Source organism: Lissotriton vulgaris, chromosome 9 (assembly GCF_964263255.1).
Source record: "Lissotriton vulgaris chromosome 9, aLisVul1.2, whole genome shotgun sequence".
Classification (NCBI taxonomy): domain Eukaryota; kingdom Metazoa; phylum Chordata; class Amphibia; order Caudata; family Salamandridae; genus Lissotriton; species Lissotriton vulgaris.
This window is the reverse complement of record NC_141697.1, coordinates 1,233,140,586-1,233,160,310: the sequence shown is the minus strand read 5'-3', so window position 1 is coordinate 1,233,160,310 and position 19,725 is coordinate 1,233,140,586. Positions and strand designations below refer to the sequence as shown.

Below are 19,725 nucleotides of genomic sequence, written 5' to 3'. Positions count from 1 at the left end.
TTGCGGGCAGATTGCGAGGGCATGGGGCAGGCTCCGAGAGCAGAAGGCCACCAGTCCATCGACCAGATCTCCTGTTTACCTCCGAAGATAAGAACTTCGGTTTTCTCCCCATTTAATTTCAGGAAGTTCTTAATCATCCAGCACGCAACTGCTTCCATGCAATTTCTGAAATTAAGGGCCGTGATGTTCACTGATTGAGAAAGGGAGACCATAATCTTGGTGTCGTCAGCGTGAGTTTGTGGGTTTGTAATGCACTAGAATCGACTCCCGAAGGAGTATCTCTGCGCAGTAGACCGCTGGGGAACCCGTCCTTACTGGGTATCGCCAAGGTGAAACCAGGCATCCCCGGCGTATGTGGGGGGCCGTTGTGGAGATGAGGCAAGCTAATGCCCAGAGTTGCCGAGTGTGATCCCTGGTTAGAGTAGGCACCGAGATGAGAATTATCGAGTCCGCTGACCCTGGTCCACGACCCTGCCGCGTCTGGAAGTGAACCCTGGTCCCTGGCCGTCCTCTGCTCTCGGGTCTGCCGCCTCTAACCAGTGAGCCACACCACTCCACTAAGCGTAAGACAGAACTTCCAGCCCGAACGATCTTACAAGCCTGGCAAGTGGGGCCACATAGATGTTAAAAAGTGTGGGGCTCAAGGGCAAGCCCTGAGGAACCCCACACTGCACAGGCCTAACGGGGGAGAGGAAGTCACCCAGCTTGACTCTTTGTTTTCGCTGATTAAGCAAGGATGTCAAGACGGTCAGTGCTGGTCCATCCACACCCATCTCGCTAAGGCGAGTAGCCAGAATGGAGGGGGACAGGGTATCAAATGCAGCTGTAAGGTCGAGCAGTACCAGAAGGGTAGTCTGGCCACTGTCGAAGTTAGCGCGGATGTTATTGATAACCACTGTAAGGGCAGACTCAGTGCTATGTGCCCTCCGGAAGCCGTGCTGACAGGAGTTCAGCAGTCTAGACCTATCCAGGAAGGCACTCAGATGGTGATTGAGATGGGCCTCGAACATCTTAGCGGGGGCAGGAAGCAGGGATATGGGGCGGAAATTCTTCAAGATCCCGCGATCTAGGATAGCCTTCTTAAGAAGGGGCTTGACAATCGCCATTTTCCATGAGATTGGGAAAACCCCTTCGGAGATTGCCAAGTTCATCACCTCCAGAAGAGGAGGCAGCACTACTTCCCTGCACTCTTTGAGAATCTTCAGAGGACAGGGGCCCAGAGGGGACCCCGATTTAAGCTTATTCAAAAGCCGACTCAGTTGTTCAAATGTGAGACGGGGAAAGTTAGAGAAATTACTACAAGGTCCATTAACCTGCCGTTCCAATGGGGGTACCACCGGAGGGGGTGAAGCCTCTAAATCTAAGTTGAGGGCTTCTGGACCGGTGTAAATATCCATTATCTTAGTGTAAAAGAAAGAGGAGATCTGATCACACAGTTCCTGGGTTGCCACTATGGGATCGGGTGACTGGAGTTCCCTAGGGGAGCTAAGAGAGGCAGTCAACTTAGCAAAGTGTGCTTTCTTTCCCTCCATGACCGCAATTTTGTACCCCTTTAGCAGACTTTTGTGTTTTTCTTTTTCCTTCGGGTCAAGGCGAGACCTCCAGAGTCTCTCTTGCTTCCTGCAACCCTGTCTTAGGGAATCTGAGTACCAGGGAGCAGAGGGTCGTTTCCTGGCGGAGTAATGCTGCTTGACCAGGGCCAGAGAATCCACGGCGCTCGCAATAGTATTAAAAAGGTCAAGGGCAGCCGTGTCGGTGTCCCTCATCGGGGGGGCCTAAGACTGGACATCAATCGTGCAAGTGTCTCATTGTTCACACCCCTGAAATTCCTTTTCAGTTCCCACTTACTGGGGTGTCCGGGTGCGAGATGGGCCCAGGGCAGTGAGTGGTATCTCCCTGTTTGGAAAAGACCTGGGTCTCATATGAAAGGCAGCATAGGCCTTTGATATCTTCTGCCTTGATATGCAGACTTGCCAGACTTCCTGGACGTGGAGATGAATGCACATCTCTCTGGAGCAGGCATTGTTTGTCCTCTGAGAGTTCTGCTCTGGGTCAGACACTCGTCGGTGGTGCAGGCTGGACTGCACCAGTCAGCCAGCACACTCAAAGGCTAGTAGAGTTCAGGGAGTACCTCTAAGGTACCCTCTAGGTGCTTGTATTTATAAATCCATCAATGAAATCAGTGTGAGTTTATTAGTACGAGATGTTTGATACCAGCCACCACAGGTTTCACTGAAGCCACTATGTAGGTGGGAAACTTGTTTTGACCAGTGCCCAGTACCTACCTTAAGAATGCTTCCCTGTTCCCTTGTACTATCAGTAGTTGAACTGACCAGCACATGGGCATAGCGGCTCATGCAGATATGTCCTTACATGTAATATAATGCTCCCTTCCTTAGGGCAGCAAGGTCTGCTGTAGGGGTGACTTAAAAATATTACATGCAGTGTTAGAGGACATGGCACACATTGCAATGCCGCGTTTTCACATTTAAGAGCACCGTGTCACGCAGCCTGCACTGGCAATCTGTATGAGTTTGGTGCTGGGTCCCCCTAGAGTGACAGAAGATATTTTGCAGCACTTAGGCACTTTCTTTAGAACCTATGCCCTAGGTACCAGAGGTGCAACCTACTGGGGGCTTACAGTGGTGCTAAAGGGCTGGTCAATTGGGGCGAGTTATCTTGGGGAAAGAAAACTGTCGCTGCGGACCTGGTTAGCAGAAACCCAGCCGACTTCAGTCAAAGTTGCATCAAACACTAGGCAAAAAGTGTGTTTGTGTGGGGGACTACTGCAACAAAAACCCAGTTTCCTACACACCAAGTCAAATTAATTGCATACTTTTTATGCCACCATCTGAACTGGAGAAGAGTTTGTACAGGTTAAACCAGAAAAGGAACTTGAGAAAATCCAAGATGGATAGACTGTTTTTAGGGTTCGCGCACCGAGAGCCCTTTTGTGTGGGGTTTGAAAACGGAGCCTAGAATCGCACATGCTCGTGCGTGTGCTTTTCCTTATGGCTTCTGTGATTGGCCTTTGCGTGCAAGTATTTTTCAAAGACCGCACGCAATAGGCTCAAAGGCGGGCGCATTGCTCCGCCCAAGGCCTATTGGTGTCTGTTACTGCACCGTAGGCCATGTGGTTTCAATTATCCTGCCCAGACACGTGCGCGATAATTGAAACCAGATGTCTCTCGCGTGCGCACCACTCGTTCTTTATTCTTTAGTGTGCTGGCGACTCCAGCATCCGATGCTGCACTGCGTGGTGTGCAACCTCTTAAGCAAAGACGTAATTAGAGCAATGACCAACATAGCAAAGATGCGTCAACATATCTACACCATGGAGCAGATGCCCAAAGCATTGCTGTGACTGCATCTGCTCCGGTTCGGAGTTTGCGACTCCAGACATGCCCGAAGTGCACTTGTGTCTGGTTTCACTTGGCGTTGGGATTAAACCGAAAGCCGGGCCGGCTTTGCGCTACCTCACTTGACTTTGCTGTGAGTGTTGGGGGCGTTTGCGCTCATTCCACACCATTACGCCGACGGTGCATTTGCAACACATTTTGGCGCAGTAATTTTGCAGGCAAATGTTCAACGCCACTATGGGATATGTTAGTTGGCGTTGGGTAGTACCAGATGCGCACACACCCCCACCCTTACAACCAGCACCAATATGGTGCATCTCACGAGTATCCGCATTAAAGTTTAGGTAAATCTCGTCACTACTGTTGTGCAAAAACTCTGCTACAGCTGAATACACAATTTTGAGTCGCGCATAGGATCCGGGAGCGGCCCATGGCGCCACGAGAGCTGCACCAAATGAGAGGCGCCAATAAAAGGCTACAGTTGTACACATAGATTTAATAAATTGCTATTATCTGTGTACTACAAGTAAATAAACCTGTCATTTTGGAAATGGAAAGAAAGCCTGGACCGTGAGAGCTCGGACTCCTCGACGCCGGAGGGGACGGGCAAGAAGAGAATGCGTTTGTATGTTGTCAACAGAGTCAAAGGCAAACTCATGTTTTCCTTGTAAACCGAATATGGTGAATTTCATGCCTGGGAGCACGTGTCCCGAGGCACCCATCCATCATGGCTCGTGCACCGCACGTCATTGGCCTGGATTACAAGTGGAGGCGCCCAGGACATTCTTGAAGGCTTCGGGGAGCCCCTTGGAGCCGCATGAAAAACGATGATTTATTATTCTGCGCAGATCTTCATCTCCGCTCGGTCTATGTGGCTAGCTCAGTGGGTTGGGCTTCCTCAAGTCTGATGAGTTCAAGTGAGTTCAGCATTTTATCCTATAGATTTGTGTAGTGACCTGCTTTGAAACTGAAGGCTGCTCTAGAGAAGTATTGTATCCCAAAAGACCCATAACACCATTTGTATAGCTTTAATTGACCGCATTAAAATGTTATAAAGTCAACATAATATAACAATGCTCCTAAAATATTTGCATTTTAAAGTAATGGTCACTTGTTTGGCTTTGCTTAATGGCTAGTTTTTCTGCTGTTGTGAATAGCACGAACCCGACCCGCAGTTATCGGAGCGCTTTTCATAAGTGGTGCATTACAGATGGACGCATTCATTTTTAGGCTCTGGGAGAGTGAGCAATTTGCCTAGCTTTCAGTTGAGCAACAGGAGTGGTGTTATGCTGTGCGCTTTACTTCTAGTTTTGTCTTCCTTCCTGCGTTGCGTTGTAAATGCGAGTTGTAAATCAGTGCTATGGCACAAATAACTTTGCTGTGCCAACAACAGACCTTGGAAAAGAAACTTCTGACCAGGGTCAGCGGACTCGATAATTCTCTCGCCTCGGTGCCCACTCTGATCAGCGATCACACTCTGCAACTCTGGGCATTAGCTTGCCTCATCTTCACTAACGGCCCCACCAGACCGCCGGGGATGCCTGGTCTCACCCTGGAGATACCCATTAAGGGACCATCTCTCAGGGAAGCCAGGAAGGGTTTCGCAGCGGTCGAAGCGCCTTGGGACCCTCCGGGTAAGTAGTGCGCTATATAAATGCCTATACATACATACATACATTGTATCTTGGGAAAGGCAGAACATTCATTGTTGTGTTAGTCACGCATGCTTTCAACTTCGTGCAAGCATTGACAACACATGCGTTTATGGAGTTGATCTTTTTCTTAGTTGAACTTTCTTTGGGTGGCAAACATTGGCATTCTGTGCATCCTTTCAGAGTTGTTTATTTAAATGCTCCTTCTCGTCGTCCGTTCTTCTTGCTTGCCCCTCTCTCTCCATCACCCTCTCATGTTGACCGCCTGCTCTTTGGTGCCCAGGCCGCCATCCAAAGCCCGCTCCTTGGCCAGTGCAGCCGCTACCCCGGTCATGGTGAGGCCTTAAGTGGGCAGAGGGGGCATCGTGAAGGGGCTGCGAGGGAGGGCAGTGCAGTGCGGACAGCAGGCTGAGGGATGATGCCAGGAGTGGCTGGAATGGCAGGAGGAAGAAAGAACCCCGGCCCTCCCGCAGCATCAATAACAGATGGGTGTGTCTCCGCTTAAAGGCACAGGGCAGCCCTCTAACACCATCCACCACTGCCCCCCCTCCTTCGCAGTGCAAGCTCTATCAGCAGCCCCACCCCACCCCACCTAGCCTTAGCTGTGCCTGCCCCCTCTACTTTTTCTCTCTGGGACAAAGTGTGAGATCATGGAGGTACTTTACTCTATGCCACACAATGCCTGCGTTTTCAGTCACAAGATTCTGGGAAGAGAAAATATAGCAAACCAAAGAATGAAAACGAATCAATCCATATAACTACAGTTCTTCACATTATGATACCACCACACAGTTCTAGGCTTGAACAAACAAACCATTTCCAGCGCCTGAAACTAACTTTCTTCCTTAAACTGAAAATGGCATGAGCAAATTATTGTTCTCAGGGTATAAGGCTGCAGGTTTACCGCTCAAATGCAGCAGTTAACGGTGGAGGGTCTGTGCTGATATCAGCCGTCAGCATCTGAAATGTGTGCTGCTTTTGTATTGGCAAATGTTCTTTTACACTAAAAAACCTGTGTATGCCTCATTTTTTCACACTCGCAGTGCCGATGTTAATGTCCCAGTGGCCTTCCCCACACCACTTCACCCCTCTGACAACTGTCAATTCCTGCCCACAACAACCCTCCGAGGTCGCAGCTTCTCGTTTTCTTTCTTCTAAACTCATTTAACATTACACCATTCGATTACTGTTTCACTAAGGCCAAAAAAAACCAATAACATTTACAACTCCAATAGCTCAAAACAATGTAATTGCAAGACCCATTGCATTGTAAATGTTTGTTTTAATTTTTGAATACACAATCAAGGGAATAATTTCCTCTCCCCCTCTGGCCCTCAAACCCCCTCCATGCCTTAACCAATGACACTGCTGCAGTCCAAGCCCCTTATCCTACCCAACAACATGTCTTTAGCACCCCCTCTTACCTTGCCTCAACCAATGACACTGCTGAAATCTGAACCCCCCTATCCACCCTAGCAAACCCTCTTAAACTGCTCTATAGCTCCCCTCCACCCATCCTTCGAGCCCAAATCTTCCTTGGAGACTTCAACATCCATTGGAACGATCTGAACAACCCTATATGTAACCACTTTAAATCCTTCCTCGCTGATCTCATCCTGATACAATTCCGCGACAGCCCTTCGCATGACATGGGAGCGACCTTAGATCTAATCGCCAAAGCCAACTCTATTCAATTGGAATCTATTCTTCCGTGTGGCTGATCTGACCACCATTGCATCACATTCTTCATTTCGGAATCTGTGAGAACAAAATCTGCTCAATTAACAAAATCCAAAATTTGGAAAACAATAATGAATGGCATTTACCTCAATAAACTGACATCCCTCAGAAATAACCTCCTCATGCTTCATGAGCACTACACCTGCTCCATGAAGAACATTCTAGACTTGTTCACACCCTTAGAGCTAAAAAGACTGTCTACCAAAGACTCTAAACCATGGTAAACTGGTAGCTTTAATACTGAAAGACATAGTTTGCGACTAGCGTAATGAAAGTGAAGATCCTCGCCCTCCCTTGAGCACCTCAGGCATATGAGATAATTGAGGAATTCATTTTGATCAAGCTAGAAACCGACCCCCAAAAATATTTGAGCTCATTAAACTTCAATCAACTGGACTACCCAACCCTTTCCCAGTTGGATCAAATCCACTACCAAACTGTGAAGAATTTGTCGCCTCCTTCCTGGAGAAGATGGAAAATTAGATCTGGTTTGCTAAGGGCACTGGAGCACCGTCATCTCTCACCTCACTCAAGATCCTCCCCTTCCCAGATTTCTGTCCCTTCTGGTCTACCGGCGCACTTACTCAAAAACAACGCTTCATGGATCTCTTTTATAACCTTTAAGGAAAATGCCATTCTCAAAATTCTAGCAGATCTGAAACCCTCAACCACTTAAATAACCTGCTACCCCCTAACTTCTTCAGTGAGATCAAACTATCTATACTCCCACTTTGACCAAGATCGTTAACCACTCTTTACTTCAAGGCACAATCCGAGATTTCTTAGTCTTATCCTAAAAAAGCCTACAGCTGATCACACAGAGCTAAATAACTTCCGCCCCATCTCCAACATTCCAACTCGTAAAAATGTGTACACATCCAACTCTGTTACCACGTTCGTCAATTCCGTTGTCTTAACCAATTCCAATCCTGCTTCCGCTGGGGCATAGCACCGAATCGTTACTCACACATATAGTGGAAGATGTGAAAAAAATGTTGGGACAAAACAAATCTTGGCTACTTTTCCTCCTTGACCTATCCTCCGCATTCAATACGGTTAAGCATGAATACATAGTTGACCTATAGGAACGTAGGATGGGACTGTCTGGGATCGTCCTAAACTGGTTCACCCCGTTTCTCTAAAACAGAACTCAAAGTCAAGGTTAATCAGTCTCCAAGTCTGCTTCGGTCACCTTGGGGGTCCAACAGCGTTCCTCTCTCTCACCTACTCTTTAACCTGTTCATGCTAACAACTATTCTGAGATCATCCAACATCCACTATAACAGGCATGCCGATGACACACAACTATTCCTGAAAGTCCCCTACTTTAAAGACATCAGAGCCCTCAACTTAACATTATAAAAAAAAAAAAAAAAAATTGGGGGGCATGCAACCACTTCAAACTAAACACGCCCAAAAATCAATTTCTCCTAATCGTCCCAGCCATTACGTAACAGGTCATAGACTCAGCAAAATCACTGTGACCAACTCTTAATAAGAACCTTAACATGCAAAGGCACATCAGTGCTGCCACCAAATGAGCATCGTAAGAAAATAAAAAACGTCCCTACCCCCGAAGGACTTTAACTCTGCCGTCCAAACCCTAGTGATTCAAAGGCGGTTTGCCCAAATAGAAAACTGCTCCCTTAAAGGCCTCCCTCAACTTGACTGCACAACTCCTCACTTGATCAAAAAGTAAAAACCACATCACCCCTAATTTGAAATTTCTTAACCGGCTCCCCTACGAAGCTAACATTTTGCTCAGAATTGCCTGCATGGCCCACAAAGCCCTACACTTCAAAACCCCCAGTTTGCCTTGCTCAGAAGCTTGAACTTTCTGGTGGCTCCAGATCTTCTAGAAGCTCCGGCACTCTACTGCTGAAACCACAGAGATAAAAAACAAACGACACCTGAGCCCTCTCTGGCATCGTCCTAAGAATTTTGAACTTCCACCCCCTGAAACCAGACTGAATCCCTCAACGGTATCTGTCAAGAAAGAAGTTTAACTACTCATGAACACATTTCTGCTCTAGACCCTTGGAACTTTTCTCTCTGAGCAGGACCCCTCAACTTCGCTTGTGATATTATTGTTTTTGATCTATGTATTATCTTCGAAGTGATCCTGCCCTCAATGGGGAACTACCATATCTTGTACTGCTTCTTGACCGTTCTAATATTGATTCTATATGTCCTTTTATTTACACTGTAAAGCGCTCTTAACCTGTAAGGGTCTTGTTCTCGCTATATAAAACTTTCAAATAAATAAGGGTGATAATTGCACATTCTCAAAAGAGCAGAGTATTCTCTGCTTTCTTCTTCAGATGAATGCATTTGGAGAAGATCTACAAGACCGATAATTTATCTTTGCTCCATACCTCTGTAAAGCATTGCCACAAATGAAACGATTGTAAGATCAATCCAGTCTCGTAGCTTAGATTCTACTTGATTTTCTGGGTGCTCCCCGTCCGTATTGGTTGGTTATTGCTTGTTAGATGTTCAAAGATGAAGACTCTGCAGATGTTTTTAATAGATACCATCTTCTGACACTAGCTCGGCTGGATAATTACAGGAACTGAAGAGATAGGGTAGGGCACCACCTCTTATGTCCTCTGTCCTTATGTGCAGCCAAACATCAGTTGGGCCGCACTTCGTACTGGTGTGATACCCGGATTGTAAGTACTGCCACCTAGCTCCATGACCATCTTCAAAAGTTCCCCATGACTGACCTGCAGTGTCGGTATTTCAGAGATTAATACTCGGTTCCCTCTGGAGATTCTTTATCAGAACCAATATTTCTAAAGCTGCACAGCTTTTGATATAGGAGAAGCCTTTGCATAGGCTTAGAATATAGTAGGACCGTTTGCACAAGCTTAGAAGGCTTCTTTTCTGATCCTATCTTAAGCCTAAAAATTTAACGTGAGTTTCCAAATTGTCATTCTAGCAACATTTGGTGGGGAACATTGGAAAAAGTATTGTCTGTGTATTCGTCCTCCAGTAGTATTTCTTCCTACAGATAATGTGGTAGAGTATTAAATGTGACCTTTTAGATTTGTTCTTAGCCACCGAAAAAATGATTTCATTTTTATTCTGGGAAAAATATAATTTGATAATTGGACAGTATACTATACTGCTAAACCAGTGTTTCTCAAAGCCGATAGTTGTTTTTTTTTTGGGGGGGGGGGGAGGTCTTGAAAGTCTAAGCCAGGGGGCTCCAACCAGTAGCTCGTGAGCTACTGTAGCTCTTTAGCTAACTCTGAGTAGCTCACCTGTGTGCATCCCAGAATATTAAATTAGAAAAATGTTGCTTGGTTGAATTAATATACATATAAAGAAATTGAAATTATACTGCACTAATAATATTAGTAGCTGTTAATGTGTTTTATTGTGATTAAACAAGAAGGACTAGCTTAAGTTGACCAAAGTGTTACAGTACTCAAATTAGTTCTGTCACGGGCACCTTGTTGGTGTATTCATGAAGCCCTCACCCACCAACCTAGTGGGTGGCATGCTTCATCATCGGGCCCACCCAGTGACACCTAGTATGTCCCGGGTGTGCTACGACGCCTGATTACAGCAGAGCTGGTATATTGCTGTGAGTGCAGTGAGGTTGGGTGAGTTGTGATTTAAAACGGCTTGGTGGTGGTCCCAGTACCCGAGGGTAAATTAAATTTTAATAACTGGGCCGTCACCAGCGGTTAAAAGTAAGGCTACAGGACGCGTAAGGGTGGCGAGTTACTGCCCCCTGCGTCCTTCAGATGGTCGACATGTTTCAGCCAGTGCCTTCGAGTATTATGGCTTTCTTCATGACCGATTTTTAAAAAGGTGTGGTGAAATAAAACAGACTAGTGTTGTGGTACAGACTATGTGATACACACACTAAGGCGTTTTTCTATATGTGAGAGGGGGATTCCCTTCTCATGCATACGCTTTGGGTTATTAGCCAAGGCTTCCCGGAGGGAAGCGGTAAGGGGATGACCAGTCTTTCTGGTCAGAGCCTTCCTTGTACCTGTTGTCCCGCCTTAGTGTGTGTATCACATAGTTTGTACCACAACACTAGTCTGTTTTATTTCACCACACCTTTTTAAAAATCGGTCCTGAGGAAAGCCAGAATACTCTAAGGCACTGGCTGAAACATGTCGACCATCTGAAGGACGCAGGGAGCAGTAACTCGCCACCCTTACGCGTCCTGTAGCCTTACTTTTAACCGCTGGTGACGGCCCAGTTATTAAAATTTAATTTACCCTCGGGTACTGGGACCACCACCAAGCCGTTTTAAATCACAACTCACCCAACCTCACTGCACTCTCAGCAATATACCAGCTCCGCTGTAATCAGGCGTCGTAGCACGCCCGGGACATACTAGGTGTCACTGGGTGGGCCCGATGATGAAGCATGCCACCAACTAGGTTGGTGGGTGAGGGCTTCATGAATACACCAACAAGGTGCCCGTGACAGAACTAATTTGAGTACTGTAACACTTTCTTCAACTTAAGCTAGTCCTTCTTGTTTAATCACATATAACCCCTAGGGGACTCGGACTAGCTACCTAGTCCTCTCTCTCCCTCTTGTTATACGCACAATGTGTTTTTTTGAACATAAGTAGCTCTCAATACAGAAAAGGTTGGAGACCCCTGGTCTAAGCAATAAATAAAGATGCCTTTGAGTTCTGTATTTATCTTGTCATCTTGCTGTGCCTCAAGGAGAGAGGTCAAATGTCAGCCTATATCTTCTGACAAATAACTACTTAACTTTTTTAACATGGGGGCTGATGTTTACAAACTCCTCTTTTTTCGCAGTTAGAGAAAGAAAAGTAAAGTGAATGATGTGATATTCTTGCTGGGTCATAGGGATTGCGAAAGGAAAGGCTATGTCATTTATGCTAATTTATAACGTACAACTTGTAAGTACCTGTAAAACAACTGTACATATTCACCAGTTAGGAAAGCAAAAATGAAGCACATTTCTTCTTGTAATTCTGAAGTGTGATGGAAACACACATTTTATTAGGATCAAGGCACTTTACTGGGAGAAAAACAAATAAATGGTCACTGACACCTGATTTCCACACATTTGTGTGAAATATAGTTTTATGAGTAAAACTGTGGGCCTGTGCAGATTTAGTGGCCATTTCAATGGCAAATGTGCTGTTTGTAAATAAGTGTGCTACCACATAATGCTTTAGTTACATTTAATAAAAACTCAATTAAAGCTAGGTGGATTGAGAAAGTTTAATTCCATTCCAGTTTGGGAAGCACTGGCCTAAATTTTACTAGTTTGGTCTCCAGTCCTATGCGCTTAAAATAGTTTTAGGACGGGTACAAGTTAAGAAACTGTCGTCTTCTACTGATCTGAGAACTTAATTGGGTAGGAAGATGTGATCTGGATGTTAACCCATCAGAAGGGCAATATTTAATGATTTTCCTTCTCTTATGGCCTCCGCTGTTTTCATAGAAAGACCCAGAGGATAAACCATGGACACTCAAAGAACAGCTCAAGGCATGGCAACGTCTCCGTCACGACCTTGAGAGAGCACGACTGCTGGTGGAGCTTATCCGTAAAAGAGAGAAGCTGAAGCGAGAGACGGTAAGCTGCTGTAAGATGTATGTGCAAATGCTTGTAGAGTTAGATCCTGTTCATACTCCTTCCAACTAGAGATTCTTGCACAAATTTACCAAGTTTTACCTGCAGCCTGATTTTCAAGCATGACCTGAATAACTCTTTCCTCTGTCATCTTGAAACCCAACAATGCATTAACTTATAAACTCTGCCCTTTGCAATCATCTTTGAGGGTATTAAACCCTGATGTGGCAAATTCTTAGAAGCAGGGTGTTTGACACAGAGCATGCAAAACAAAAGACTCAAGTTGTAGTGCAGAACTTGAAAAAATTGCTTTATTGGTGTTCTTACTTTGCGGAGGTGAATGGAGTTTGTGTTCAATAAAGTGTGTGAAAGTGGGCATCTCAGAGGTACCCCCTGAAAAACTACCTGGTGTAGTCTCCGACTGTCTTTAGATAGCCTGCATCCACCAGACACGTTTCTCGACCTCTGGGTCGCGAGCCTCTGGTCTCTGAGGCGCTCACGGGGTAAGTTGGTGCTGCCATGTGGCCCACCTTGTCCTGGCCTTAACTCCAGGTGATTGACCCCTGACACCGCTTTACTTACCTGTGAGCAGCGCGACTTTGAGGACCCCCAGTATCAATTGGTTAACATTGGGCGCATGACCTCGAATTTGACCTCTACACTGCTGCTCCTTGCCGCTGGTGGTGCACTCTTGGAACTGATTTGAACTCTGCCTAATGTTGACCAAAGACCTCGAAGACTGAATCTGTAAGTACAGTACTTAACTTGCAAAAACTGCATTCTTGTTTTCCTCCTATAGGTGAACATTGCAAAGCTTGAAATTTGCACAGTCTACTTTTTAAAGTATCAAGTATTTTTCCTGAAAAACATACTTACCTTTTGCAAACATCTTGTTCTTAAACTAAATCTTGAAAGAAACTTATTTTTCTAAAATTGGTGTTGATCTCCTTTTTGAAGTGTAATTTATTAGTCACTCTGTGCTTAACTAAGGGCTTACTCTCCTCTGTGTTAGGCCTAAGGCTGCTCGCCCACACTAGCACAAATAAAGCGCCTTGGGTTTACATTGAGCCCTGTACACTTCTGGGTGGGAGAATCTCTGGACTCTTTACACAATATAACCACTTACCGGTATGCCATAAACCGAGCCGCCTTCACACATATAGTGTAGGGATACCTCTTTTAAATTCTGTCTTTGTAATCGCTCATAACACTGAAGAGATCTACCTTTAGTCTGCACTTTTTTTTCTTCAGCCATCTCGTCAACTTTTACATGTCAGAGGTGTGGGCATTTCGGTCAAAAAATGTATTGCATTGTGGCAGCATTGGCGCTGGTTTAATTATGGTAAGTACGGATTCTACTGAATGTATTTGCAAAATTCACGTTCCCTCATGTTCAGTTATGTTAATCAAATGTGTAAAGCGCCCGTATACCGTAGGCCTAGGGTGTCTTGGCACTGACTGCTCTAGAACACTAATGCACTACCCTTAGTTTAAAAAAGGCAGGTCTTTAGCTCCTTTCCAAAGGAGAGTAGTGTGTGTAGGGCCCTACGGTGGAGGGTGAGAGGAGGGTGGAGTTTATTCCATAGCTTGGTAGTTCCAGTGACTAAGCTTCTTCCTCCCCAGTTCATTTTTTTAAATCTGAGATATCTAAGAGCCCTCAGTGTCCTGGCTCCTAAGGAGCGCAGGGGTCTACAGGGCGAGTACCACTGGAAGATGCGCCTTAGCTAGTCAGGGCCTGTGTTATGCAGTGCCTTATGTGCGATGCATAGCCCTTTACATTTTATGCGACTTCTCACCAGTAGCCAGTGAAGTTTTTGATGTCCGTGGGAGATAAAATGGAATTGAGGAAATCCTGAGGATCCTGGCGGCTGAAGTTTATTGAATATATTTTTCCTGTAAGTTCATGTAGAGGCCATTACAATAGTATATTTTAGATGTAATGTCATGTAATGTAAAATTGTTTTTATATAGCGCGTCCATCACTCCACGGAGCATCTTGGCGCTGAGAGAAACCAGGCGGGTTTACACAGTGTGTCTGGCAAACTATAGATCCAGGTTTTTAGTGATTTCCTAAACACTGATTCAGAGGTGATTTGGCGAAGGGGCAGTTTGTTCCAAGCCTTTGAACCGAAGACCGCCAGAGCCTTCCCTCTCCTAGTTTTTAGTCTGAAGGTAGGGGTGGTCAGCAGGTTAGCGTTTGAGGATCTCAGATTACGTGAGGGTAGGTATCGCTCAAACATCCTCTGAAGGTATTTGGGCCCTCGTGATCAGTAGGACTTTGAACAATACCCCCTTGTGGATCGGTAGCCAGTGGAGGGCGTCCATCGCCGCTGTGGCCGATGTTCTCCTATGCCATCTCAACACAAATCTGTCCGTGGCGTGCTGGACCATTTGCAGCTTGTGCACAACCACCTTATTGGTCCATGCATATAGACAGTTACAATAGTGAAGCCGGGATGTTATAAGTGCCACCGCCACCATTTTTCGAGCTGGGAGTAGTAATAGATCAAAACATTTTCTCAGGCCTTTTATGATGCTAAAACAGGTCCCAGCCACGGCCAGGGCCTGTTGTTTAAAGGACAAAGTGGCATCGAACTTGATCCCTAGATTCCTGACTGCATTGATAGTATTTGGAGGGACGGTGGCATCTTCGGGCCACCACTGCTTTGGACTGAAATGATTGTCTTGGCCAAAAGGCAGAATATCAGTTTTCCCTGAGTTACACCTCAGATGATTGTTGCTCATCCATTCTAAGGTGGCTGAAAGGCAGTTTTTTAGATTTTCTTCAACCTCTGTTGTATCCTCATCCAGCACCAGGATGAGCTGCTTATCATCCGCATAAGAGATGGTGTTGATCTTGAAGGATGATATCAGTGCAATCAGGGGGGCCATATATACATTAAAAAGCATTGGGCTCAGGCAGGATCCCTGCGGAACCCCCGAGGTAAGCTGTTTTTCCTCCGAACTGAAATGGCCTAATGTGATCACTTGCCGCCTATTTTCCAAGAAGTTTTTGATCCAGCCCAGTACATTTCCTGCTATACCAGCTGCGGCTAGATGGTCTACAAGGATGGTATGGAAGACCGTATCAAAAGCTGCGGACAGGTCTAATAGCACCAGGACGGCCTTCTTTCCCTGGTCCATGGCAGCTCGCAGTGTTTCTGTGGTGAAAAGGAAGGCTGACTCCGTGGAATGTTGAGCTCTAAAACCTGCTTGATTTGGGTGCCAGGCGTTGTTTTCCTCCAAAAAGGCGGTTAACTGTCTGTTTACGAATTTCTCCGTTAATTTACAGAGAGCTGGAATCAGCGAGATAGGTCGTAGGTTTGAGAGCGTTGTAGGGTCCGGTCCGCTAGCTACTTTTTTTGTAGGGGCTTTGCAGCCGCTCATTTCCACTCTACAGGAATTGAGGCCTGGTCAAGTGAAGAATTTATTATATTATTTATGATGGGGTTGACAATGTCCACCATGGACTGCAGGACTAAGGGCGGACACGGGTCAAACGGGGAGCCTGATTTAATGGCCAGTATGGCTTTGCGTGTTTCCTCCAAATTAATCGGAGAGAACACGTTCATGCTGGCAATGTCTATCCCTGCCCTGGTGTCTCCTTTTAAATTCAGTGAAATCGGGGAGGGGAAGTCTTTGATTAGGGTATGGATTTTTTCTTCAAAGAAATCGGCTACGGTGTTGCAGAGCCTTTGGGAGGGGGGAATTTCTTTCAGCAGAGTTTTGGAGTTCATAAAAGTAATTACTATCTTAAAAAATTCTTTTTGTTTGTTATTATTATTGTTTATGGCTTCCGTGTAGAAATCCGTTTTCGCAGTTTTTATCAGGGCATGATACTGTCGCCGTGCGGCTTTATACGTGTTAAGGTCATTCCTCTCATAATTTCGGCGCCATCTTCGCTCTAAATCCCTCACTTCCCCTTGCTTTCCTTTTAGAAGCAATGAGAACCATGGTGCGGATGTTTTCTTATTCCGTGCTTCCTTTCTGGGGCAGTGGGACCATACTCCATACTGCGTTCAATTATCCAATCCCCAAACGACTGGTTATCGTTGATTGGGTCTCCTGTCAAGAATGGCCTCTTTTCTAGGGCTTTATTCATAAAGTCGGGGTGCCCTATAATGTTTTTCCAGCTGGGTTTTCCCTGTGGAGGCGCTATCGCTTTTACTGTACTTTTGCCCACTGGGCAATCCTTAACTAGGAGTTCAAAAGGGATAAAATTATGGTCTGTCCATGTTTGTATCAGGGGCAGTTTTACATTAAGTGTTTCTAAATTAGAGCAGATGCAGTCGAGGATGTGGCCTGCCCTATGTGTGATGTCTATTGTGAGCTGGGATAGGCCTAGGACACTCATTATGTCTTTAAAGCAGGTTACCGCTGGATCTGTGGGGGGAGTCAACGTGCAAGTTTATGTCCGCCAAAAGCGTAAAATTAGCAGACCTAAGAGTTAGGTTACTAAGTACTTCTCCAAGAACTCATTTTGCTGCCCTGGAAATCGGGACATTAATGCTCCTGCATAGGTGAACGAGTCATGGACCGTTATCGAAAAACCCATACTCTGCTCCTTTGAGGTCCGGAAGGTAGTATGTTAGACACTTCAGGTTGTCCCAATAGATTATTGCAAGGCCTCCTCCATGTTGTTTGGGTCTATCTGCCCTTGAGATAAAATAACCAAGGGGGAGAGCGTTTGCAATATCCGGATTACACCAGGTTTTCAACCATGTCTCAGTTATAAAGAGACAGTCTAAATCCCCTTCCTTTATAAGATCAAAGAAATGCAATGCATGTTTGCTCATTGGTCTTGCATTGATGAGCCCGCCATGTAAGCCTTTAGAATGACTATCTTCCAGTGCCAATTTGCAGTACCCAAACATTTTCTTACATTGGTTACAGCTCAGTGGCCCCTCCCAATTTGCCATGTTCAGGGTCTGAGTGCATGTGTTTAGGCCAGTATTGAGTGATAATATAAAGTCCCTCGTGAGCGGTTGAGTTGGACCTAATGGGGCAGCATGCTTGGCCCTAGGCCCGGTCGTGGCGCAGAAGGGCTTGCCTTTGGCGCGAGATAGAACTAAGGAAGAGATGACAGTCTTTTTGATGTTGTCTGGAAGGAAAGTCGAAAATTTATTTTTGATTATCCTAAGGGTATAAAAGGATGATGAGACCACGGCCATCACTTGGGTGCCATAATTAAGCTTGTTGTAAGCTTGTACTCCCAGGTTCTTGGCTTTGGTCATGGGGGTTACAGGAAGGGGCACCAGTTCTTTTGGCCACCAAGCAGGGGTCCAGGTTGGTGAAAAGTTTCCAAAGATTACCACCTCAGAGTTGAGATTCAGACAGTGACTGTTCATCCGAGAACTGATAGCGCACATACAGTCATGGAAACAGGTTGAAAATTTGGGAGTCATTGTTTAACGCTGATATAGCTAGCTGAGTGTCATCGGCGTAAGAAGTGAGTGAAAATCGAAAGTTCTGGTTAGAGTAGTTCTGTGACATAGATGTTAAATAATGTTGGACTGGGCAAGGATCCCTGTGCAACCCCACAAGGAAGTGAAAAAGGGGAGGATTTGTGCTGGCCTAAAGCAGCTGTTTGTAGTCTCTGAGAGAGAGAAGGGAAGTCAGGAGCGACAAGGCCTTGTCTTTGATTCCTAGTTTGGCCTGATGCTTGATCAGAGTTTTGTGGTCAATCATGTTGAAAGCTGCAGGTAGATCGACCAGAATAAGAGCCGCGGATCCTCCTCGGTGTAATGCAGCCCTTACTTCATCGGAGGCTTTGATTAGGGCAGACTCTGTTCTATGTCCAGGTCTGAATCTGAACTGAGTTGGATCCAATAAATGGTTCTCTTGGATGAATTGAGAAAGCTGCATGGTCATTATTTTTTGTACAATTTTTGCAGGTGGGGGTCAGTAGACAGCAATAGTTGCTGGGGTCAGTAGGATCCAGTGTGGGCTTCTTGACCAAAGCGGGAATGGAGGTTTTTTTCCATATGGAGGGGAATCCTCCAGAGGTAAACATGGACTTGAAAATATGAGATTGGTAGGTATCAGTTTAGGGGCTAGTTTTGGAAATGCCAGGGAGCAGTGGTCCAGTGGAGAGCTGGATTTCGAGGTACGAAGCGTTTTGGATACTAGTTCAGGGGAGATGAGAAGGAACTGTTCAGAATGAGTGGTAGGAGATTGCTTAAGTATCTTTGCTGACTGACACATGTTTATCGTAACCCAGCTCACTGGTTATCATTTTATCGCTCTGAAGGATGAAAGGCTGTGTGCACCAGGCAAGATTCAAATCTGCGACATCCATTGAGCCTCATCCATGGCCAGTCCCCTTGAAATACCAACTAAAGTTCATTTGGAGGATCAACTTCATAGGATAGCCTCACTGAAAACCAAAGCTCAAACTCAAAAGATAATTTGACCTGAAAACAAAGACTGACCCTGACCTGAAAGACCCAGTCCGAGACTGATCTATATTCCTAGTCTAGCATTAACCCACTTGATCACTCGTGCAACCCCCCACACCCCTTTCCAGGTGAAATTACCAATGATATCCTATGGAAGGAAATTCAGTTTGCAGGTAAAATATGATCGTGTTACTTTTGTAATCCAGTGCTGTGCTCGTAGGTTCAGCACTGGGACGTCTATCTAAAACAGGTAAGAAATTACGTTATCGTTGGCACGATTTTTAAAGAATATTTGTAAGTTTCAAAAATCGACTCTTCTAAACTTTTTCAGCAAAAAGCAGGCAATGATATCCTATTTGAGGAAATTCAAGTTACTGGTAGGTACGTTTAAAATTACTTTTCAGGGTCAGTCCTGGGCTAAAGGATGCAGCACTGAGGTCTCTCCTTATAACAGGTGAGTAAATCGGAATTCGTTGTTTGGCTGATTTTAGATGAATATTTTAAAGTTCCAAAACTCCACACTTTGAAGAATTTCCAAGTGAAACCAGTCAATGTTAGCCTATGGAAGAAAAGTGAGTTATCGGCTTTTAGGTAAGTACTCTACTGGCAGAGTTGAGGTTCTGGGCATAGACTCAGGGGTCTCCCAGGGTCAGGTAGGTACACTTGGTACACCCTCAGCAGCACAGGGGCAGCCGGGTGAAGAGGTAGTTAGGCCCAATGTTATCCAACTAAAGGCAAGGGGCCTTCGGTTGGTGGCTGCTGGCAAGCAGGCCACGCGGCTGTGGGAGCTGGTCTCCGATTCACTTCTAAGAGCAAATGGGGAAGTAGGTTAGGACAAAGGTTGCACTGCCAGGGGCACTCGGGCGGCTGGGTGCAGGGTGCTTTTGAGCCGTCGGGCGCTCAATGTTATTCAATGGAGATCTTGGAAAATGGACGCAGGCTCTGGGACGGAGGATCTTTGGGAGCGACCAACCTTTCGAGGGGTTGGGCACAGGG

The 19,725-nt window shown here is 45.7% G+C and overlaps 1 protein-coding gene across 1 annotated transcript in view; it reads left to right on the top strand.

Moving 5' to 3' along the window:
- The window catches only part of BRPF1 (bromodomain and PHD finger containing 1), a 214,595-nt gene that overhangs the window by 77,811 nt on the left and 117,059 nt on the right, over positions 1-19,725 (top strand). Inside the window, exon 6 of the mRNA XM_086939380.1 lies at positions 12,203-12,334. Within this exon, the coding sequence (XP_086795506.1) occupies positions 12,203-12,334 (132 nt within the window). The remainder of the gene's footprint in view (positions 1-12,202; positions 12,335-19,725) is intronic.